Below are 24868 nucleotides of genomic sequence, written 5' to 3' on the forward strand. Positions count from 1 at the left end.
TCTACCCAATCAACGCCACGCCAAGCTCACTTTCGGGGCTTTCGACTACGGTGGGTAATCATCGCACGCACACGACGCAATCGAACCTGACCGAATAAGTGAGTAATTTATTTCAATTTCACTCCACCAGACGTGTACCATTTCGCCGGATGAGTTTGGTGGATTGTTGGAAGGGGTGGGGGAGTAAGACGGGTTTGGAGTACCCACCCACTACCACCACTAAGCGCAAAAACACATCCCATTTGCATCGCAATGGACCATCTTTTTTTCTTCTCAACCCTCCCCACAGGGCACGTATAGGTGTGCATATTCAAAGCACAAAAATCGCACCAGCCGCGTTTATTTTCGATATAAAAGCAAATTGCTTCGAACGAATTTCAGTCATTGTCGGTGCAGGGGTTTTTCTGGGACCCGATTGACGGATACATCTCGATCGTGTTTTTTTGTTGTTGTTTGGTGTGTTTTTGCTCGTGTGCGTGTGTGTGTGTTGCGGGTACGTGTGCGATAAATCGACGGTCGGGTCAGTGTGGCAAAGGCTCCGAAACATTGTGACGCTAGAATCTGCTAGAACACACCTTCCTTCTCGGAGCGACTGCACAACAAAAACAGACAAACAACGTGGAAACAAATTTGTAAAACGATGAAATCCTTCCTGGTGAGTTTTGTTGATGTTTGCTTCCGAAGCGTCCCTTTATCCCCTTTGCCCAGTGCGTTTCACACCGTTGGTTGAAACGGATTTGATTTCCGCGAGTGCCACCATAGAGAAATACGCTACGCCACGCCGGTATTCGCACGGTTTCAGTTTCGCTCCTTTCATGACTTAATTTTTTCGGCCCGTTTTCTCGAGCATCATCAGCAAGGCAACAAAACCGCGTCCGCGTTGCCTTTGCGCCTCGTTATGTGAAGGATCACGTTTCACAACGCACCAATAGAACTTCCCACAAACGGCATGAAGGAACACACGCGAAAAGAAATAAAGCAAATGAAACCATTTAAAAGAAAAAGGCAACATAAAACCGTGATACCAAACCATGCCATTAATAAATTAGAGTAACCAAAAGTGAAAAATTGACAGCAGAATGGGCTGGCTGGCTGGCCATTCCGTACGCACCAGGGACAAAAAAAAAATGGAAACGCCATGAGCGAAAAACAAAAGTGAAATATTGACGAATCAAGTTCCGGAACACCCTGCAATTGCTTGGCTGTACAGCTTCGGTTGGAGTTATACGTTGGTCATTTTATTATTTTGGTTGGTGTTGTTATTGCCGCTATGATCACGTGTAGTTCGTGTGTGTTTAAAATTTTGATATGCAGCACTAGTTAGGAAAGCATCATTTTTTACGATTATAAATATTTGAAAAAAATGTATGCGTCGCTGTGAAAATATCAAACTTCAAATAATGTTTGCAACTTTTTTCCGGCGTAAAATAGAGGAAGTAAACGATAAATTAAAAAAAGGTGTAAAAACAAAAACAATCATCCCAATATGAGTGCTAACTCGACCGCGATTCGATAAACTTTATGCCAAACAGCAATCCTTCCAGCCAGCGCGAATGATGCAAAACGCATGATGAAATCGCTAGAACGACTAATCATATTCACTGCCGGACGGACCCGCCGTGTTCGTTTTTTTTTAATAGACCATAAAGTTTTATGACCTAACAGAATTACTATGTTTTTCTCCACCAAAACAAAAAAAACACACACACAAAATTAATAGAGATTTTATATTGCACGATATCGCAGGCTGTGCAAAGCGTCGTCGGGTGTTCAGTAAAGGGATAAAATAAATCCCGCTCAATCATGCAGAAACGTATTTGATGATGGTAATATCAATTAAATTAATGGTTGTAAAACTAGCATGAAACCCCGATCGATTCGAGCAGTTTATTTTACTTTTTTAGAATTGGCGTGCATCGTTCAGCAACATGTATTGCTTCGCATCATTACGGAATTGCAGATTTATATGTTTGTTGGGCGCCATCTTTTTTTTGCGTAACGTTATAAAATGGTGGAAAAAGTTCATCCGGATTTTTATAACTTTACCAACAAACAAAACCATTGTGAGATTTTCTGGAAAAAATCAATTACTACGATTCTGCGCCAACGAAAAATTTGATTATATTCATTAAGGTACGGCAATTAATGTACTCTTCTCGGTCGCTAAGAAATAACACAGCACATCGATATGATCGTGTGTGTGCTTGTATGTGTTTGTGCGCGCGCGTGTGTGCCACCTCCCCAAAATACGAGTAAACAAACAAACAAGCACAAACAGGGAAAAAGCGAAATAATAAAATCGAAACCAAAGCTAGAAAAACAATCAACAAACGGGATGGCACGGAATCAATTTCTAATTCTGTTTGCTCCGTTCGCAAACCCGCCACCAAAGCGACACATCCCGATCAATCGTCAGCCAAAATGCTCACGGTGTTTGGTCATTTAGAGCGAGGTTTTCCCCGGCCCATGCCACCCAAAACCACGCGCATCGCATCCCCCCATTCAGCAGTATGTTCGTGTTTATCGAAAAACATCATCACGGGAACATGATACTTCAAGCTACAGTTCCGATTCGTATATGCGTGCCGGGGAAAAAGGATATCAGCATGATGCGTTTTGATGAGAAATCGTCTCGCCCAGGATGATGGGAAGCGAAAACAGCGGCCATACACATGCACACACACACGCACACAGAAAAACGGAGGGCATGGCCATTGGGGCGTACATGTTTGTCGGTCGCTGGACGACGATTTTCAAACACACACGCACACGCACGCACCTCACTGTGATCTAATCGCACAGAAATGGAAATCTCCTTCGGAAAAGCGCACCCGGACCAATACGGTCCTAGAGAGTGGGTAATCGTTTAAATCGGATCATTTTCATATAGATGAGTAACGGGCTGTCGCGGCTGACGTCATCGTCTCATTTGTGGTTGTGTGCTGCGACAACGACAACGACTGCCTGCAGGCACGGTGATTGATGTACCAACCGTCCGGTTTGATCTTTGGTTCGATGGGCTCGCCAAAAGCTTGTCACTTTCCCATCGTCCGACCGAACGGCCAGCGTACTCTGCCGTACGCCACAGTCAATGCTTTTTGTATGTAAATATTATTGCCACGATGTGTGAATAAAATGCACACACTCAAACGCGCGCACTCCCTCCAAGCACGAGCAACACAAGCACGAGTTGGTTGTAGGACAGCTTGTTTGGTTGCACATTTTTGGCCCAAATTTAGTCGCCACCGGGACCCACAAAATGGCACCATGGCTGGTGGAATCTAACATGCGTTGCTTGGCATAAAATGTTGAACCCCGCTACTACTACTACTACTACTACTACTACTACTACTACTACTACTACTACTACTACTACTACTACTACTGCTGCTGCTGCTGCTACCACATGCAAACGGGTCATTATAAGAGAGCATTGCACCGAGAGGACCGTGCCGCTTTCCAGCTTCTTGCCCGTCCATTACTTATCGATTCTAAAGACATTTCGTGGTGCCACACACAGCGAAAGCTGACTTTCTTCTTCAGCTGTCAAGCGGTCGTTCGGCGCAGTTTTTATTCGGCGCGAGCCTTCTTTGTGCGAAGCGAGACCCATACCCGGGGTGGTCGTAAGAGACTTCAAGATGAATAAATCATGCAATCGGAAATCCATTTGTGGTTCCGCCAAACCATATGTTATGATATGAATCTTCACAAAGTGTCTCGATTTTTTTGTGTGTTGAGGTTGCCCATTTCCCATTCCACTTGGCATGCGCTTGTTTAAAGTGATAAAAGAAGTGATGAAATCTATTGATGAAATTGATGCGCTGTGAAGGACAAACCTCAAATTCTCATTCTTAAATGATTTTTTTTGGCGTGAAAAATGGATTGACCGTATTCGTTGAAATAATATTTAACGATCTAAGATCCAGGAATAACAAATAACGGATTTATGAGCTTTTGTTTGGGACGAAATAGGACATTTCAAGATAAACTAATGCACATTTAGAAGTATTTCAAATATTTCTGGACCGGAAACATTTCAACAATATGCTGCATCGGCAACAACTAAACCAACATATTTTAATTCTAGAAATGGTTGCTGAAAGAACCATGGAGGAGCCATAGCATTGACGGGCTTTGCGAGCTTTACGCTGCTCTGATCATTTTGCAGCTGGTTGAGCAGTTAATGACATGAGAATAGCATCGCATGACTCATCCCATGCGATCTTTTTAGCCCTCCATATGATCAGAAATGGCGTGCAAGACTAAGATGGAGTGATGGCGTTCATGACGTTAAGTTTTGCGAGATTGTAGATCTTATATGATCCATGCTGTCATTTCATTCGTCTTTCAACATTCTACCGTGAAAAATCTCAAGTTAAGCCTAAGGAACGAAAGACTAGGAAGGATAAGTGTCAGGGAAGCTCGAGCCTGGAACGCAGCAAGAAAGGAATTGATGTCGAACAGATTGGCAAAGTTATTTGAGGGACGCACTTGTTCGTGGAGAGGATATCTCTTTTGAGTGAGTACAAAATGAGTTTACATGAACTTCTTCCCAAAAATCATACTTCTTCATAAAAATCCTGCATTTCCAAGATCTTAAATACTTGTACAATTTTTCTACGACAGCATTGATGAGACTCTCATCGGATTCTACTTTGCTGGCGTCCAACAATTTTTGATTCAAAGCTTAATTGCTAAATGAAACCTCAGCCTAACTCCACATTAAACGACGGTTCAATCGTTTTACCTTCAAAAGGAGTCCTAAATGCATTTAAAAAAAAATTGCTCTTGATTGCGATTGATGCACATCATGATAATTATTAATACTTGGCGCGCTCATCAAGTGAATCGTCTAGATAAAAGTATCAATCAGCCTTTCGGCTCAATTACATCGCTGCAATTGGTGCACATCTAATGCACATCATTAGTGACGAGGAGTTAAGTGCTTTCCACAAATATCCCTGTGCAAACTGTGTGATCGAAGCCATTCTTATCAAACCGCCAAAGGGCGCTTCCGTTTGACTCATCAACTTTTTGATTGCAACCGCAATCAGGACACGAAGCAAAGGAAGCAACAAACACGATGTGCCATCGATGGGGGAACAAAAAATGAGCAAACTACTATTGAAGTGAAAGTTTACTTTCGTGGCTGCTCTTCTTAGCGCGAAGGGTTTAAGTATTTCACACACACAACAAAAAAGCAGTCTCTATCATCGTTTGACTTTGGTGACATTTTGCATTCCCTTTTTCGGTCGCCATGTATAGAGGGAGAGAGAGTCTGAACAGAAGCGAAAAAAAAATGGTCATCTAAGCACATTTTGATATCGATGCGTTCCGAGCACGGAACGCCACAGACTTGAAGCGCTTTTTTTCAATCATCATTAAATGTAGCTCAGCAAAACTTGATTAAAACCATCGACCCGATAGGGTAAGGTCGTCTCGTGTCATCTTGTTTTACTATAACGATTTCAATCCCGAATGGCGGAACAGTTCGAGAAAGTACAACGAGAGACGGGAGATCGATCCTAAGTCAACAACACCGGTCCTAACAGCAGTACGCGACATTTCGGGCGCCCCGGTAATATCGATATTTCCGGTACAGACACCCCACCCTCAACTCCAACTAAGCACACTAAAGGTGATACATAAAAATCTGGGCGAAAAAATAGACCGAAACCAACGACACTGCACACCATCGCCGGCCAGAGTTCCAAATACGAACCCACGTACGTAACATACCACCTCCTATCACGGTCAGTAAGGGTGGATATGGGCTGCCAACATTGTAAGCCTCGTGGGGTGGCAGGATACGAATGTCCAATGTTTGTCACCGACAGTGGCGGAAGGACAATTATAAGCACACGGCTCGGTAACCAATGCAGCCAACCGTGACCAAACGATGGGTGGTTGGTCGAGCCTGAGATGTCATTAAAATTTCACGCCTTCACACATTTTGACCAGGACATATTCCGGCACCCAGAACACTGGTCCACCAATTTCGGGACACGGGAGAGACGGAGAAGAAAAAAGCACACAAAAAACGCTGCGACCTCAGATGCAATAGACCGAACGAAAGTGACATGATTGTGGTCAGCTCGTTCCACACCACTTGAACGCTCTGGTACCGGAGAGAAGATTGTATAAATAAAACGGTTGAGCGCGGTTGGCGATTATTTAGCTGTTTGCGTTTTTCGGGTGGATCCTGGACCGAGCAGTACACCGAAATTTGTGCTACATCGGAGGTTGTGTACTCGAATCAAGAAGAATCAATAGCACAAATTAAACCGGGCGGTTGATCAAGCCTCGTACCGCTCGTAACATTGGTGGATATGGCGGCGAGTGAAGCCATACTTTCAGCGATTGTTCACACCATCGCCTTGAAGGTGAAAAGTTCCGAACAAACCACCGCGCTATCATCGGATCGTACGGAGCACACGGACTCGGAACAAAACCAACCTGCCAATAAGGTACAGTGTGCTGGTGCTTGGAAAGTGTTGGGACTGTTTACTACGTATTTATTTCACCTCAACAACAGCCCCGCAGCTGCTTATTGCGTCGGGAAACTTGCACAAGAGAAGTACTCCACACTTTTATTGTTGTCTGGGCTTTCACGCGATTCTCGAGGCTTTTCTTACGACTTTCACCGAAGTACTCGGACTTGGGGGATCTTGGGGTATTAATTTTTTCGCTCGCTCCATCATCTCCACTCACACGCCTCTTGAGCAAAGATCTGGATCCTTACGTTACACTTTGCTTTCCCGCCGGCAGAGCAGTACGGTGCGGCATGGATGTAGGGAAAGTTTTTTGTTCCACGAATCTTTTCCCTCATCTTTATTTTCATCTCGCGTGCCATTTGTCTTGCCTAGGTAGCGAGCTTACGGTGGTCTGGTGCTTGTCCGTCTTCCCGGTTGCTGTCACCTTCCCCTTTTTACCACCCTAAAAGACAATGAAAGACACCCCATTTCGCGGTGATATGGCTCGAGTAATAAATTTCATTTTGGAAAACCATTTTTCCAACCATTCCACTCTTTTCTTCTCACACTCTTCCGCTTTCTGTACGTCCGTCCAGCCGACTCCGGGCCTGAATCTGAGGATGAGGACACGCGACAAGTGAAACCACGGACGGGAGACGGGCGGGCGAGCCAATCAATTGGACCTGCCGGAGAGTTTGGCGGATTAACGCGCTCGCTCCGGAAACTCCGGAAGCGCGCAGGTACCAAGATCCCGACGGTTCAAGACTTTCGTTTGCCTCCTATCAATCGTGCCATGGAAAGAAACCCATTTTTCTTATCCACCGACATTTAAATAAATATCGACATACAACAAGGGGCGAACGCGATTTACCGAAGGCCGAAGCTAGAGCAGAAGCAATGGTTGGAAAAACGATCACGAAAAAATTTGCACCGAGGGCGGATGCAAACTTCCGGTGATTTTTCTTGTTCCCGTCTCGCACCACCACCGATACCGCCACCTGGAGCAGTAGGTGCTCCATTGCTTTCTCATTCCCGGGACATTTTGCAATATCTAGCTTGCTATTCTGTTCTCGTTGTACTCGTTTTTTGTTGCTGTAGCAAACGCGTTAAAGCAAAAAGCGGCCGCTTTTCCAGAAAGCTTTTTGGCAGCACCGGAGCGAAATTTCCTGTCCAACATACCACCCCTCGCCCCTCATTTCCATTTCTCCTGCCCCAGGGGACCCATCGGTTCAATTGAAGGGATTGATCTTCTCCGAACGGTTTCAAGATTGTTCTATGAATTTTATTTTCACCCCCGTGCCCTCAGCACCTCCCGCGCATACTCAGCAGGGTTCGAGTTTTGGGCTCCTTATCCCAAAAGTCATTCGATTGAAAGTGACAATTTTGTTACATTCACTGATTAGTCCGGGCACGAAAAGTGATGTTAGCAAACAAAACCGGATTGAACAATTCAAATCCAGCGCGTGGGCAGGTGCTCGGGGACGGATTAGAACACGGCCCCAGTACCTGGAGACCTACAATGGATCGATAAATGTGTTTTATGTTTCACTGTTTCGTTTCGATCGGTTTCATTCGACCGCATCAAGGTTCACACAATGGCTTTTGTCCGTCTATTTTCCAGGAACTGGATGGCTACGCATTATTTACGCCACCTCTCTCGATAATGACGATGCTGTTAGCCTTCGTCGGTGTTTCAGTTTCAATTATGCTAAAATCCTTAGAGCGCTTTTATGTTTCTGCACATAGTGTGTAATATTTAGCTACCGGAATTTTGGGTAAAAACTCACAAGTGTCAACAAAGACTTATTTTAGTTGACAGAACAATCTAATTGCATTATTGCAAAATTGTGAAAATGGGAACTAAGAAGATACCCAAGAGGATCGCAAAGCGTGAAGGATGTCATTTGGCCAGAGTTTATTGCATCAAATAGTCTATGCGGGATAGACCTAAGCAACGAATGCCTGGACATTTTACGAGCGGAATTCGGTTTATATCAATATTTCTAGCAGCCTTGAAACTTGCCATAGAAGCCAACATATCTCAAACATCTCTGAAGAGTTTCATAAAAGAAGACTTGAGCGTAACTTTTAGAGCCAGAGTCAAATTACAGAACGTGTAAAACAACTAAGAGTGTACTCCTTTGTTGTAGTAAAAAAAAAGTTTTAATTTTGATCTTCGACGCAAATCTGTTCAGTATCAATAATGTGTTCGATAACCGCACGGATCGCTTCACTTCATCCGACAAGCTTGAGGACATTCCCGAGAAAGCCAAGTTTCTACCTAAGCATCCGGTAAGTGTCAAGTGTTCGGCTCGGTGGCATCTAATGGTTTGAAAATGTCGCCTGTTTTCTTGGGCGCTGGTGTTAAACTAAACACCGTAGTGGATATTAGGATTTTGAAGGATGTACTTTCCACAATGAAGTTTATATTCTCAGAACATTGTGCTTAAAGACAGGTGTTGGTAAGCTTGAAGTTGTGGCTCAAAGTTTCGGAGCCTGCTAGCAGTTTTTCTTTTTCTTCTTGACCTAACGACCTCTCAGGTCATGTCTGCCATTTTTAGCTTTCTATACTTTTTGATACAAAGTAGTTGAATAGTCAGTGAACGACTAGGATACCCGGTCCTGCCATGTGAAAGCCAGTGTCGCTGTCGACTCTACCATCGGGGCGCCCCTTTGCTTGCAGACTGGACCTTTAATGCTTCAATAATTCTTTTTGGGGCAACAATTGAACCATAAACCTAGCAAATATGTCTCCTCAGTATGAAACTCCAGAAGCTTATTATAACAGGCATGTAATAGACGATGTTGGAGAACTACGTTCAACGGCTACGGCTCTAACATCATATTGAGAATGTTTTTCCTGAATATAGGATAGACATAGTGGCGAGCTTTTGAGGTACTAACACATCGAATCTGCGTATCGGGCCAAAGTCAAAGACCAAGCGGAGACACTATACGACCAGCGTTATGGAATTTAGAGCCTTTTAAATGATCGAGCCTCTCAGGACCGCTCAGTCAGCAACAGGAGCATACATTTCTGCAGATATGGACGAGGCATCTTGAATGCTCTGGGCTCCACACATCTACTGAGTATGTTTATACTATGATAGAAATAGATAGCCCCTGGATACAAATAGAGTGCCGCCACGTGAAAGAGGCTTATGGACATAAATTCACTTTTTTAATACTTTAAAAATGGTAAAACTCATCGTTAAAAATACCATTACAGCTTTCCATCATTCACATTGTAAATTCGGTGTGTTTGCCTGGTGTAAACAGCGTAGAACAATTATCACCAAAAGCCATAACAATAATGAGCTTACTAAAATATGTATCATTAATTTGTGCAATCACCAAACTTTTTTACGTTCCCGGTTAGTCAACTAATGTGGATGCAATTTAAAATCCATGAACATGGAAGTAAAGCCCTAGCCACGCGATATTGGGCGCGTGCATAAACGCCGCACGAATAAATTAATCCGACACGTTGCCGGAAGCGTAACGTAGGTAACGTAATATCTAGGACACACTCAATCCCACCCTGTCGCGTAAAACAACAACACACCACGTACCCAAAAACGGTACCGATGCGCCAGCCAAGCAGCGTCGTGCATTTCAAAACAGGCACACACGCACGCACACACACATAGTCAGACGGTTGAGGCAGTGGACAGAGTTGCAATAATGCGAAACGATTTTACAATGCGTTTTTGTCATACGTAAAAACCCAACCCTGCGGTCAAACCCCAAAGTGTGCGGGGAAGTGAAAACAAACCAAACAAGGTCCATCCGGTCCGATGGTCCGGTTGGCGAAATGCATTTGACGCAACGTTGTTACGTCCCATACCGTGTCCACTCTGTCTCGACTGTGGACCCTGTGCATTAATTGGGTGCGCTTATCGATGCCACACGATGTGTCTACGGTGCGACGATGCGATGGTGTCCGATGATAGGACCGCGTGACTTTACCGTGGTGGCATAACATCTATGCAACTTTTACCATGCAACCAGGCAGAGTACTACCGCGACTGACAATAAGCCGTCACACGATGCGCTGATAGTAGCATCGGTAAAGCTTTCGCGCGGTTTCTGCACAACGACCGGGTGCCGTGTTCAATTCGCTAAAATCAAAACCCAGTCGCCCATCGCGACAACAAACACCAGAGCAAAAATTTCGATGACATTATTCACGAACGGAAATTTTTCGACTTCCACGTAATACTCATTCCCCAACCTGGCAGCGCGGTCCAGGTGGTACGAAGGGGTGCTTCCGGTTTCCCAGCCGCCCGCACGCCCGCCAAGCGACAAAGCGAGTGAGTTCTTCTGCGTTCTGAACGTGCACAACACAGCCCCACCCGAACCCGAACCAAAACTGACAGGTGTTTTAATGTACGGGAAACTGTATAAAATTCATTGGCATCACGTGCATCCTTGGTCAAACGATGTGGATAAACGAAAACAAAGCAGTTTGGAAGGGAAAATGGCTGAATAGAGGGTGACAGGTTTAGGTGCGATAGAAACTCCCATTTAGGCTGGGTTTGGGTACACATTTATCTACCTTAGGCCGGATCTGTACGATTTCGTTTCCGATAAAAGCTTCCTTTGACGCATGTACGTTTACATATTAGTTTGTTTTATCACGCCGGGTGTGACAACCAGCGACGTGGAGCTGTTCAAACCGGATTATGGCTTCGCTCGCTTCTTTGTATAAAGATCTGTTTCAAGGAATTTGTTCAATTGTTTTGTAACTATATGTATATTGGCAAACAGCATTAGCGAAAGGTCATATCCAAGAATCCAATTAAATTTGAGCGCGGATTAACATGAGCGTGAATGTAAAAACTCAACCGATTGACATTCTTCTTCTTGTCAAACATTTTCTTTCAGATTCTGTTTGCCTGCATGGTGTGCACGCTTGCTCGCCCAGAACCGGAACCGCCCCGTGCGCGCATTGTCGTGCCGGCCAAACAGCAACAGCTGCCCCAGTACGAATATGGAGCTCCAAAGCCGGAGTATGGACCACCAGCTGAGGAGTACGGACCACCACCGCCCACCGTGTACGGTCCGCCGGCCCGTGAATATGGTCCTCCACCGAAACTGATCACCAAGAACGTGTACGTCCACGTCCCACCAGAGGAACCTACCGAGATCATCAGAAGTCCCGTGCTGGAGGCTCCCATTCCCAAGAAACATTACAAAATCATCTTCATCAAGGCGCCAGCACCACCGGCACCGATCAAGCAGGTGATTCCACCACAGCCACAGGACGAACATAAGACGCTGGTGTACGTGCTGGTCAAGAAGCCGGAGGAACCGGCACCGCTGGAAATCCCCGTACCGGAAACTACCGAGCCCAACAAACCCGAGGTCTACTTCATCAAGTATAAGGAGGGCGAAAAGGAACCACACAAGCAGTATGGGCCTCCAGCTCCCGCCTATGGACCACCCTCCGGTCCGGCTCGGTATCAACAGTTCTAGGATCGAACACATGCTAGCCAACAGTAGCCGAGTGCTCAGGGATTCGCAATGCGAAGCGAACGAAACTCCCGTGTTGTTATCGTTGTTATAGGGTTTATGTGTTAAGTTTTTAAAAGAAATGTTTGAATACGGTGTTGTTGTTTCATCCGATCCCTCGTCTCAGTGCATCATCCTCAAACGAAGTTCACTGTTCTCTAGCACCACTGAGCAAAAGGATTAATGACTTCATTTTTACTACGAACGCTCTCAACCCAACTTAAAAACGTCTTCTCAGCAACAGGACACTCGTTGTGAGAATGATGAAGAATCGATCGATTGAAATAAACTTCCAATCTCATCTTAAATAAATGTTATTTCAGTCACAACACACAATACGATGACACTAGCCGCTCGAGTTCTAATGATCCATACAGCCGATATAAAACAAACGGAGGGTTTGTTTTCTTTCGTGTGCGTTCGAAAGGGGTAACTCGTATCGAATCGTCCTACTGTGTCCTGCGACATCAGACGTACCATCAAACACTGGTGGTCTGCTTGTCTGGCGTGTGAGTCCTCATCAGCACTACTACCACCGCACTGCTAAACACTATCAAGATCTACCAGTGTTGTTAATAGAAAAACAAGCACCATAATCTAGAAATTGAAAACGAGCCTCTCTCTCTCTCTCTCTCTCTCTCTCTCTCTCTCTCTCACTCTCTCTCTGTAAATATTGATCATCTATCTATTTGAATTGTCGTTCGGTATGGTTTTGTCATATGTTAAAACTTCAGCACACCTGAACAAATGGTACTATCTACCGTTCCCCCTTCACACACCGGTATGTCCATTTGTGTTACAAAAGAATCTGAATGAGTAGCAAACGGTTCACACAAACAGATTCAATAGATAGTACGGGACGAGTTTTGTTGGCTGTAAGGACACACAAATAAGCAAGCGGCAGGAGCGTCTCCATCGGTGGAAATAGAATTAGGAAGACCGATTTGTTGAGTGCAAATAGAGCTTAATAGGATTTTTCTGCTTCAATCTCTTTTGCACTTATTCTGATTCCACCTGGTGGTAAATGATTTTGCAAACGTACGGTCGGTTCATTTTTGCCGTCTTGGTGTTGGTAGCAATCCCATCGCATCCCCTACAAACAGCGCGTATGTAAAAGATTACACGTGTGCTGAATAGTAATGGAAAGTGTACGATGTAAATTGACGAAGGAAGGTCGTGTTTACTTTTTGCCTGTTCGATCCCAACAATCATTTTAAGGTGCGTGTTCTGGATCTTGTAGATTATGGGAACTTTTTTTCTTTCTAGAAAAGAATTCGTGTGTTGTGTAAACATCATTCTTAGTTCAAACAACGTCCCATTCAATGGGTGTTCACTATTGAACACAGGACGACATCGTGCTTTCGGTCCCGCGTGAGGATTGTATGAACTGTTGCATGTGGCTCAACAACAATAAATAGTTTTTGAATAATTGTCGTTTGACTATTCCAATACTCCATGCTTAAGGGCGAGTGCTCACTCTTCGATTACAGCAGATATGAAAGGACTGAAGAATACAGCGCTGGATATAACCACACCATCGCTTCAAAACAAAACCACGTGATTTGGTAAAATGTAAAAAGTTTAAATGTAAATAAATGAAATATCATAAAAATAGTTTAAACAATTAGGAGTTTCCTTTGAAAAATAAGATAACCTGGAAATCCATTATGACTTTCATTTTGCCACTCCGACAAAAATAACATAAGTGAGACCATGAAGTAATATTGTTCATCAAATATAAAATTTAATAACATCATTTGCGCATAACCTTGCTCGGTTATTCTGAACGGTAAGTGTTTGCAGGTTTTACATTTGTTTTGGCTCTTTTCAGATTGTTGATGTTATCGTTTAGATTCAATAACTTCCGAACGAAAAAAAAAAAAAAAATACAACGATAAGGTGAGATATCCTTCCTTTAAATGTTCACTGTGATGAGATCACTGTGTACGAGTCGAAGCTATTTGGAATAAAAGAAAAATCCTCGGGATTCGGTCCTAGCACGTTAGTACGGAAAGTGATTTTTTTTATTCATGAAGAATGGCTTTGCCGTATTACTACACAGCTAGAGCTTGTAGCATATTTTTTAAAGCGCTATAAGTCGTATTTTGTCGTCAATCGAAGGTATAGCCAATGCTTTGAGATAAAGTTATATTTTGTACAAAAAAGCTATTTTCGTCAACGGTTTATACCAACAGTTCCATAACAATTAAATTAGCAAAAAAAATCCTTCACAAGTATCAATCAACGAAAGCGATTCTAAGCAGTGTTATTAATAAACCTCACATAAATACCTAGCGCCTAGCGCCTTTCTCCGGCACTAAATGAATAACCAAATTCACCCAAGTGGAAGCATCCTCCTAAATACCCATAAATGTGGTTGAACCGTGCACAGTACTTACCGTCATGCTGTTCAGCAGAAACGTTATCGTGGCACCGGGCTTCGATGGTGGGGTAGAACAGTTAGCTCGCAATATATCACCAGGGTCGTATTTGGTGTGTTCCGTCCAAAGGGTCGGCGGTGAGTGAGGCAATTCTGGAAAGAGATGCCGCGAGGCGGCGGCAAACAAAAAGAAACGTCAAAACCTATCCCGGAACCAACCCAACACCAACCAACTTTACTAGGAGACGCTGTAGAATAGTAATGAATGAACGCTCGTAACTCGTAGCAACGGGAGTTTATTTTCGGTGCATAACAAACTGGTAGCGTTCTCTGGCTGGAGCAGTAGGCAATGGCGCAAGTGCGTGGATGAAAACACAAAAGGATTGCTTGCTTGTACAGTTTTCCGTGAGTGGATGGTAGAGTTTTGGGTGATTCCGTGTCGCTTGCCAGAGGTCCACGACGAAAATGGTGCTTCTTCAAGAAATCTACTGTCCGGAGCAGATTGTAATACCCGAAAATTTCCACATTACTCTTAAGCAATACGCTAAAGGTTTGTTAAATAGTTGCGGGTATCATCGCGCGCGTGCACACACAGAAAACGGGTGCATCGGTTTTACATGTTTGTGTGTACTTCCACAGCGGTCATACGAACGCAGCCATTTGATTTATTACGATGGTCGGCAGCATATTTCCGATGTTTGGCGCTCAGTGTTCAGCCGCCGGTAAAGTCGCGCTACGAGCCACCGGAGCGTCGTGGAACCCTGACCGCTGGAATTGTTCGAGTACTAATTGATCAGGTAAAGGTGAACTTGAGGCAACTTCGCCGTCCAACGTCAAGGTTATTGAAACCAACTACCCAAGAGACAGTGTCGGTATTTTGCCGTTATTGTTGAGTACGTACAACGATGTGTCCCCGGATTTTTGTGCACTGTGGCTAACGATGTTTGCAATTCATCTCATAATTTATTGCTCACCTTCCCATCTTTCCCGATCTCAACAATTTTCCCCATTTGCCCTCTTATCGAAAAGACGTCGTCCTATCAACAGTGCCTGAGATAATCGTTCCCCCTAACTGTACACTATTCAGGGCACAGTCTTCTGCACTGTACCATCTCTTAAATGCGCTCTACGTAATGCGTCTACGTTGTATGCATAGTGCAATAGCTTAGCTATAAATTAAATGCATGATTAAGTTTTTATACACTCAACTCGAGTAAATCTTCAACAAGGTTTTTACACTTCGTCCTTCTCTCGTGTTTTGTCTCTCTGGCTGTCTCTGTCCCGCCCTAACTGCTAACGCTGCTAGAGACAGCACTTCAGTGGCACTTGTGTTTTTAAACCGCAAAAAACAGCCACTACTACAAATTCATTACATTTCTGCAACAACGATTTACATTGCACACTTGCACCAGCTCATATTAAAGGGCGGAGAGCATTGTGCAAACAAAATGCAAAACTAGACCACTCCACTTGCCACTTCCGCTTACATCCCCTTCGCAAACCGCACGACCGCATCATCTCGGGGACTCGACTACTTGTAGTTTGTACCATCTTACACTAGATTCTCACATTATTCTTTTTTCTTTCTCTATCTCTCTTCTTCTATGCTCTACAATTCCGGTGCCATTTTCTCTGTGCTGGGCTAATGTTTGCCATCGCCCCAATGCCTTGTCGGGGAGAACTTGCGGAACAGCTTGGTAAAGGTTATTACGTGCACAAGAGGATCCTTTTGGAGAAGTGGGAAGGTTTATGTCTTCCGGAAGTAAGAACCGTTGTTTTATTGGTCATTTTGTTAGCTCCAAAAACAACAATGAATTCCCAAACATACACAGATATACATGCGCTGAGTATTCATTGTTGTTTATAAACATGCTTCATATATTAGCATGTTGGATGCCGGTCCTGTTTGACTGGTTTTGCTAGCCACTAGCACAGTCTATTCCTAAATCTCTTCCTCTATTCCACTATTCAACTACCCTTTGGGTTGCTCAACGCATCGAGACAGGAAGACTTATTGAATGTGTTGTCACTGCTTCGCATGCTGAATTGGTCCCAGCTACACTGGCTGAAGATTGTTGCCGTTTTCATTGGTCAACTGTGTAAAGTAAGTAGCGGTCGGTCGGTAGATGACGGTAGTAATACTGGCTATGATGGGGTCCCTTAATGGTACCGAAGACACTCAATTATCTGCGCTCAAATACCAGAAAGAGAGAGTGTCTTGCCATGCTTTACGGGTGGATCCCATGCCTACGCTCGCTTGCTCAGACATGCTGCAGATTCACCAACCTTCTCTACCAACTAATGCCCAGGACTTTGCGAGAACCGCAGAAATGATCTGTGAAATGTTAACCGAGGATCCGGAGGGTGGCGCTGCGTCGATACCGTTCTGGATGTTCCGAGAGTGCTTTCTCGCTGTGGCCGATTTAGATTGCGGCTCCGCTCAAAAGTTTGTCAATGGGAGGAAAGTTCTGTAAGTTATGTTGCCACTGCAGTGACAAAAGTAGAAGCAGCCTTAGGCAGTAGTAGTAGTTTGCAGGATCGCTTGTGGCAAAATTCCACATGACGAAAACTGACTATTATATATAAAAAAAACACCTCTTCACTCATCGTCCCATGCATGAATGTGTACACACAAAAAGTGATGAGGATACCGGTGCTCTGGAGGAGGAACAGATGCCGCCTACACTGCCGAAAGTTTTGTCAACAATTTCATTTAAAAATGCCATTATTGACAAGTACCGTGCCACGCTAGAGGTGAGTGAGGTTCGCAAACTGTGTACCTGACCTTTCCTTGTTCGTTGTTATTGGTTTAACTTTTTGTTTGCAGCATGAAAATTCTGCGCTATCTCAGACCATCCACATCAGCGACAACGATCAACTTTCGGAACCGTCGGCCGTTCCCTCGAGGCTTGAATCTGATTTTAAGTTTTTCGGCGACGACACGGATGCACATGAAGTTCTCCGCCGAGCGCCCGACTTTGACAGTGTGATAGTCATGCTGCGACGGCTTCGTGGCGATGGGGTCATTTCGATGGTCAGCGAAACAAACCTCTCGAAAGCTGCCCTTGAACGAACGCAAGAACGCTCCAAACAAATCGAGGAACTTAAAGCATCTATCAGCGAAGACGAGTACTGCAAGCTGAAGGAACAGGAACGTCAGGAACTGCTCAAGGAAATGGGACCACCCTGGTTAATGTTGTATCTCTTCTCACAAGACTGCTCTCGCACGAAATCGTTCAATTATGTCGAACAAAGCTCTACCTCCATCTCGGACGATTCCGTCTCGGCCTATTCGATGGAGAACCTTTACGAAGACACGCTGGAGCTCGATCCCGGTGCTACCTTTGCACGGGAACGTCGTAAATCCAGCTTCTCGCTGCCCGTTACACTGCGGGCCAGGATGAGCGTCAGTTCACATTCGGCTGCGTTCATCACGAATGAAATCCTCTCGAAGGTTGTGTGCTCCATCGACCAGGCCATCATTGACGGCGAGTGTGAACTGACCGTGGGTTCGATAGCCAACTTTCTTGAGCAGAAATCAAACTCCAGCGAGGAATTTCTATCGCCCGCTGATCACGAGAAACTTCAGTCATTCCTGAAGGAAGCGGAAAGCCGCGAGCTGGAGGTGAAGGACATTAATGAGCTGTATAACTTTTTCGTCAGCGAAAGCTTCAAGCACGCCTTACAAGCGAACGGCAATGAGCCACAGCAGAAAGAGATATTCAGCATTTTCGGCGAGAGCGGTATCGATGTTGATGCGAACTTGCTGGAGGCAAAAATATCGGACAATATGATTATTGGTCTGGTAGCGCCAGCACCCCCAGTTAAGGAACCTTCGGAAGATGCGGACGACGAACAAGGGGAGAGTGCCGAACCGAGTGCCATTTTACCGACACCTTCAATGGATACCCTGCTGCCTACTGCCTGCGAAGGTACGACCCAGACTGATCCAATCGAAATTGCCTGTGTGCAGCGTAAGATCCCACTCGCTCCAACGGATGATCAAAGCATCACGTACAAATGCAAGATATCTCCCATCCCAGGCATCGGTTGCACAATGGATGAAAAGGTCCGGGATGCATTTCTCGCCTATCTGGCACAGCGAGCTGTAGAGCAGCATGGATTAATATATCCACGCAATTTCCGAGAGGCTCTGTGTCCCCGTATTGATTAATTTGATCCGATCAGATTAAGCAAACTGATCGAAAGGGAAAAGGAAAAGATAACCGGGCGATTTTTTGAACACAATAGTGCTCCATACCTACCACGAACATCATTTATCATGACAACACATAACCATTAAACGAAGCTTGTGTACATCATAAGACGCCGTTGTTCTACAAGCCATGTATGTTATTCAATGGGCCATGCGGACAAAACGAAAGCCTCCCGGCATTTCAAATTTAACGTGCGAATCATTTTTTTCAAAACCGCAATACACATTACATTTATCGCATCATTTTTCACGTGTAGCTGACGTTTTTTTCATTTTTCACCCAGCAACCTATTCGCTCACCCCGCTGGCCCAAGTTGGTGTACTATTTTTGAATGGAAATTACTTAACGCACACAGTTTACCACACACCGAATGCTCAAGCTCACCGGTACATTTTTGCTGTCAGGATTTTGAGTGGCTTCGTACATTCGTAATTCTCTACCAAGGAAACCAAATTTCGAAACCAGCGAATCTGTTAAAATTGAGTTTCTGTTTGTTTGCGAGCTTACCAAATTGTTTGTCCGGATGTTTGTAGCCAGTAGTTCCTAGAAACAACATTTGCGTTCACTTCACTCGATCGATGGCACCGGCAACCACATTTCTTTTTTCCCTCCCCATTCTCTCGGACGGACAGCAAACGAAACCGAAGACGACAAATAACAACGCATGTTGATATGTGTGTCCCGGCCCGAATTTTGCGTCAACCAGAAACAGACACCAAAAAAAAAGGGGGCAAACCCGATTCGGGTCACTAAGGGAAGCGCAGAAAACAATCCAGGTCTGTGAATCGGGTTGAGTTAAAACAAAAATCCCATGTTCCAAACAACAAAAAAAGCTCGAGGTAGCCTCCGAAACAATGCATTGAATCTGGCGTCTGGCGGAGCACAAAGAAAAAAGTTTAATGATGTTGTCGGGAAATGCATAGCATGATTTAAAATTCTCCAGCGCCGGACGGAAGTCAGCTGCTGTAATGCTGTCATTTCCGAAACCGCCACAGGGGTACCGGGCCTTCGCCGTACCGTTTCGGACTGGGACTTGGGTCAATTGTTTGTGTTTCTGCTGTGCCACACACACACCCACACACACACATTTCCAGCGCAAAGTTTTTGTGACCATTTAATATAAGCTACCACGCACAAAAGTACATTTGTGATGCGATAGCTTCGGAACACAATGAATGAACAAATTGCTACCGGGACGGGAGCAGAGCCGTGCACGGACAGCACGGTCAGAGAATGAGATGAAAGTATGAAAAATTATTAAGTACTGGCTAGCGAAAATTGACTGATAGAACAATGCCGGTTTGATTTTGGAGCAAACTAGGCATTCGAAAACATGACGACCATACAGGGATAATATTGAAGCAGGGAAAACTTAATATGCAATTTCTTTTTGTACTGTAGATAATGTATGTGCACTGTACTGATGTAAAACTCACCGCACTACTCGGAACATTCAAAACAATGAAATATAATTTTCGATACGACTGCGCTGGTTTTGTGCAATGCATTCGGCAATCCAAACAATATTCCGGAACTCTTGCTCTTTCAGCTTCAGGTACGAATAAAATACACCGAAATGGAATTGACGCATGAAGCTGCGCACGTGCAGTTTGGCTTCGTGTACGGACAGTTTTTCTTCCAGTGATCGTCCTTCAGCGTGATCAGACTCTTCAAACAGCGCTCCATATTCGGAGTACCGTGATGCGACCGATCGTACTTGCTCGTAGTCGGACGCCCGTCCTAGCGCCATCAATCCATCGGGAAATAAGCGGCCGCAGCATGGGTACAGGCGGACATAATCGTCTCTGGGAAGGGATGTCCCTAGTGCATTGATCGTTATGATGATCGCACGACGATCCGCTTCAAATGCTAGTATGTCACACATAACGTCGGCCGTGGTTCCGCCCACGTGTTTGCAGAACTGGTAGAATGTTTCCAGGTACGACTTGTACAGTGCGTTACGCATGATTTCGATGTCTATTTCATCCATGTCCTGCTCGGACATACAATCGACGAAGAAGGGAGCGAGTGGTGTATCGATCAGGATCGCGTTATACAGTTCGGCCGGAGCCAGTGCTACGTTGATTGTTTCCATTTGTTCGAATCGCCCAAGCGGATTACACTTGGCAACGAGATCCGGTGTAGGGCGAGCTTGCAACGTTCCCGTAATGAGCAGGATCGTGTTATCGATCATGTAGCTGTAAGAGATAAAATCTAGGAACTCTGCCAATGGTTGCACGGCTTGGTTGCGCAGGTGTCGGAACTCGATCAGCAGTGCTTCACGAAGTCTTTCGTCGATTATGGACACAGTTAGTGGGGATGTTTCGTTAGCAAGGAACGGCCCGTAATCGGTGCTCTGCAGTTGAAGTTTCAAATCATCGAGCGTTTCACACTGCACCAAGTTCAAATAGTCCGACTGCTTCAAAATGCTGGCTTTGAAACCCCGACAAAGGCCTTCCAAGTATCCGTTGTCGATATTAAACAAAGAGCCAGCCATTGCGGGGGAAGGTTAAGTTTACACCAAGGGCCCTATTACTACGTGCGAAACTACGTGATTAAACTACGCGTTGTATTCATGACCTGCTTTGTTTACTTCACCATGAGACTTGCAAGAACACTAGCTAAACTGCACGGGAGTTATTAATGTTATCAACACTTTTTGGTCGTTTTTAACGGTTACACTTGCACACACTCCGTCTCCAAAGATTCAAGACTGGTTGTCCCCATCAGACACAAAATGGATCTCCGCAATACGGATTCGAACTCCCGGGACACGGGAAAAATTAACATGCCGATTACCAATGTAAACAATTGTGTTCAAGTGACAGCCTTCACACCCAAGGTTAATAGAAAATCAGCCTCGCCACATTATGGCTGCGTACGTGTGGTACAATTATGGTTGTGTACAGAAAACATGGCGCCTTCGCAAAACGATCACACTAAAAGGGAAATTGCCGGAGGAGGAGAGATAGTAAAGGAAGTGTACTGCAAATGATTTACATGATCTTTAATAAATTTAGCAAAACTTCCAAGAATCTTTAAAAATATAGTCAATATTTACAAAGAACGTTTACAATAAGTCTCTTGGAATGAACTCCCATTCCAGTATTATAACGTACCGGATATATTATCCTGACACCAGGATTAAATCACATTTACTAGTTGGATTGGTAGAATCACACATCTTGGAAGATGTAGTGCTCATCTTCGAGGAAGTTTCGGAGAATAGGGTCAACACCGTCTCTAAACCTCAAAATGTAAATCATTTCAAGAATAGTTTTTTTTAATTTTATTCCGGCGCGATTTAAACTCAACTTTCAAATATGTTTAACTACATCTCAAATAAATTGACTTTTGCTATACAAACGGTACACATCATCACTTAGCTGCGACAAGTGAACCCGGCCCAACACAACCCGTACGTATCTCCAGGCTCCACTAATGCGAACTAATTATGATACTAGTGAAAAGCGCCGCACAACGCCAGATGATAAATTATGCTACTGTTGATAAATTAACGAAGACGATTTAAAATACATTTGTGTCGCGTCCGTTTTCCAGCACATTTGACGGCAGCGAATTGGACGACAGGAGCTCTAGCGCACACAACCAGCAAGCGGTCGTCTGTCGTCGCTCGAGCGGTGAGCAATGAATTGAAAATGAAAGACCGAATCCGCCAGAATCGTCGGCGCTGTCAACGTATCAAATCATTTTACGATGAAGCGGTTGGTCGGTCAGCGCTGGATGCTGCTGGATGCCGGTGCTACCGAAACCACTGGCGAAGGCTTCGCCCTTCAGCCTGATGAAATCCCAGCCCGCGATGAAATATGATGTCAGCCGGCAGTGTTGGTCGGGCAGCAGCGCACCAGTACGTGCCGCTTTGGTACGAATCTCATGAATGATGTGTCTTCCTGTTCCGGCTTTAGTTCTTGACGTCAACGAATTGATCGTTCGGATCTGAAATTGTCGGCACTGCACGGACGCCATACACTGCTCGGAGAACGAACGATCCTCCACCAAACGAAGGCAATTTATTAAGTAAGGAAAACTGCACTCCATTTTCTTCTTCAGCCCCGCCAGTCTGAAATCCCTTCGTGACGACAACTTCCACCGCAGTGCAGGTGTGTACACACAAATTCATTCGTTCGTTGGTTCGTTGGGTCTGAAACACATGGAATGAAATGGTCCCCGCGATTGGAAGATGACAACAAATGGATCCAATATCCGTCAGCTAAGTTTCATTCCCTTTGTGGTGGGCATCATCAAGCGTATCGGTGGACGCAACTCGCGAGACTCATTCGCATACTGCTCCCTTTTATTCGCCATTACAGCGCTTCACATCAGTTAATGCGTACTTCAGCATGTCACAGGAAGCGGCACGAACCGTTAGCTTCCCTTTCGCGCGCGGAGGAGCTATAAGAAAATACAAATTCATTTCATCTCATCCACCAATGCCTTACACCCTGCGGGTGCAAGTCATCTGAAGTGAAGTATTGCTGGTATGCTTTTTTGCAGCGAGGAGACCTTCGCACTGAGAAGGGAGCGCGAACGCGAGGGATCGTGGGCAGAAATTAATTAATGAAACATTTCAAGTCGTAAAGTAAATATGCCGCTGTTAGTGGCTCCCAATGCACATACAGAGCACAATTTCGTTATGCTCCATTCGTCAAAGACGTGATAGCACTGGAAATCTGCAGCTTTTCGTTTTACTATCCATTCGCCTCTCCACGCCCAACTCTAGCTTCCAGGTCGGAGTCTGTGAAATATGTTCAGCGAAGGTGTATTTCGAGAAATCGATTTTAAGGAAATTAAACTACACTTTGTTGTGTGATCTATCCCGCACACTTCTTCGCTCGCGTCGCGCTCGGTTCCCAGGGGTCAAGTACGATGTTCAAATGAACAAAATGAAATGAACCAAGAATGCAATTAAAAGTTATCCAACGATCGTTGGTTTTTTTCGTTGCTGTGTTGTTCTAAATTTACGCTTTAAGCTAAAAATGAGCTACGGAACACGCCGTATCGGAGGAACACATTGGCAGTGGGCGTGTAGAAAAACCATTAATGCAAATGTGTTTCCGTTTTCTGAAGTCATCGAAAGTGAGAGATAAAACGACAAAGATTGATGAAAACAGCACCTTTTCTTTCGTTGAACCATTGCTAAGAGATACACGGCAAAATTGTTAAATTATCATTGTAAAAACGTTGAAATACGCTTGGGAAACGCGTCTTTTTTGTGATTATCGGTGCTATGTAATTAATCCACAAATTCATCATATCTAAAGAGGAATTTCAGTATTTCCAATTAGTTTTGAGAATCGCTGGAGACAGACCGATCTGGAGAGTTATTGGCGCTATTCTTGTTCTAGTAAAAATGCAACAAAAATGAAAAGTGAACATCGTAAAACATCTTGAGTACACATAATACTCTTGATAAAGTGGACAATACCCAGGATAAAAAAACAGAAGATATTAATAAGCGTCATGTATGTGCCCTGGAGTACACTTTCCGCTGGATCAAAATCGATTATGTATAGCTAGTACCTTCATACTAACTCGTCATACTCTAACTTCGGGGACCATCTTCAATAAGTCAATCCAGATCCTGGCATATGCTGATGCCCTAGACATAATAGGGTTAAGGCTCTCTTATGCAGCAGAAGCTCCCCAAAGGATCGAGCCAGTGGCACTAAACCTTATTAAATAAATTACCAAAGCGTAACCCGAAATGATGGTAGCACCTCCAGCAGTCTAGTTCATTAAGACTGGTCTATGCAAAGTAGATGAACATACAGATTATCGCACTTTCGAAGTCGTCCAAAACTTCACCTATCTGGGGTCAAAAGTCAGCAGCGACAACAACATTGAAGTTGAGATATGCGCAAGTGTGCTGGCAGCCAACCGGTCGTACTACAGCCTGAGGAAACGTCTTCACTCTAAATCGCGACGAAGCCACAATTCTCTCATACGCCTCTGAGACATGGACCCTGTTTAAAACTGAAAGCTTTTAGCCGCGTTCGATAAGGATATGCAAAAAGGATTTTCGGCCCCATATGTTTGGAACGATAATGGGAGAGCCGTTACAATGACGAGCTTTACGAGTTTGACGGTGATCTCATCATCGTACAGTGGATTTGAATCGCCAGACTCCAGTAGGCTGGTCTTGTTATGACAATGACACCGGACGACCCAGCCCGTACAGTCTTTTCAGACCGTCCACATGGACAGAGGAGACGTGGTAGGGCCAAATTGAGACGTTGATACGTCCGCCAGAACGGCCGGAATAA

At 44.6% G+C, this 24868-nt stretch overlaps 3 protein-coding genes across 8 annotated transcripts in view; 2 read left to right on the forward strand and 1 right to left on the reverse strand.

Moving 5' to 3' along the window:
• LOC118507493 (V-type proton ATPase subunit d 1-like) overlaps positions 1-24868 on the reverse strand; it is a 131490-nt gene that overhangs the window by 64599 nt on the left and 42023 nt on the right. The window contains exons 1-3 of one of the 6 annotated variants that reach the window (XM_036046022.1): positions 21165-21811; positions 19092-19333; positions 14387-14520 (exon numbers count right to left, since the gene is read on the reverse strand). In XM_036046022.1, coding sequence (XP_035901915.1) covers positions 14387-14520; positions 19092-19140 — 183 coding nt within the window. In that variant the 5' untranslated portion in view covers positions 19141-19333; positions 21165-21811. Of the gene's footprint in view, positions 1-14386; positions 14521-19091; positions 19457-20020; positions 22267-24868 lie in introns of those variants that run through there. The other 5 variants (XM_036046021.1, XM_036046020.1, XR_004905655.1 and 2 more) reach the window with 5 other exon arrangements.
• Positions 371-12241, forward strand: LOC118507494 (pollen-specific leucine-rich repeat extensin-like protein 1). The gene is made up of 2 exons (XM_036046023.1): positions 371-655; positions 11361-12241. The coding sequence occupies exons 1-2, from the start codon at positions 641-643 to the stop codon at positions 11949-11951; spliced, it is 606 nt and encodes a 201-aa protein (XP_035901916.1). The 5' UTR covers positions 371-640; the 3' UTR covers positions 11952-12241.
• On the forward strand, positions 14582-19100 carry LOC118507491. Its single transcript, XM_036046015.1, has 7 exons — positions 14582-14917; positions 15007-15164; positions 16061-16129; positions 16373-16471; positions 16677-16837; positions 17007-17121; positions 17195-19100. Exons 1-7 carry the CDS (start codon positions 14833-14835, stop codon positions 18539-18541), a joined length of 2034 nt encoding a protein of 677 aa, XP_035901908.1. The 5' UTR covers positions 14582-14832; the 3' UTR covers positions 18542-19100.

This window comes from Anopheles stephensi, chromosome 2 (genome assembly GCF_013141755.1).
Source record: "Anopheles stephensi strain Indian chromosome 2, UCI_ANSTEP_V1.0, whole genome shotgun sequence".
Taxonomy (NCBI): domain Eukaryota; kingdom Metazoa; phylum Arthropoda; class Insecta; order Diptera; family Culicidae; genus Anopheles; species Anopheles stephensi.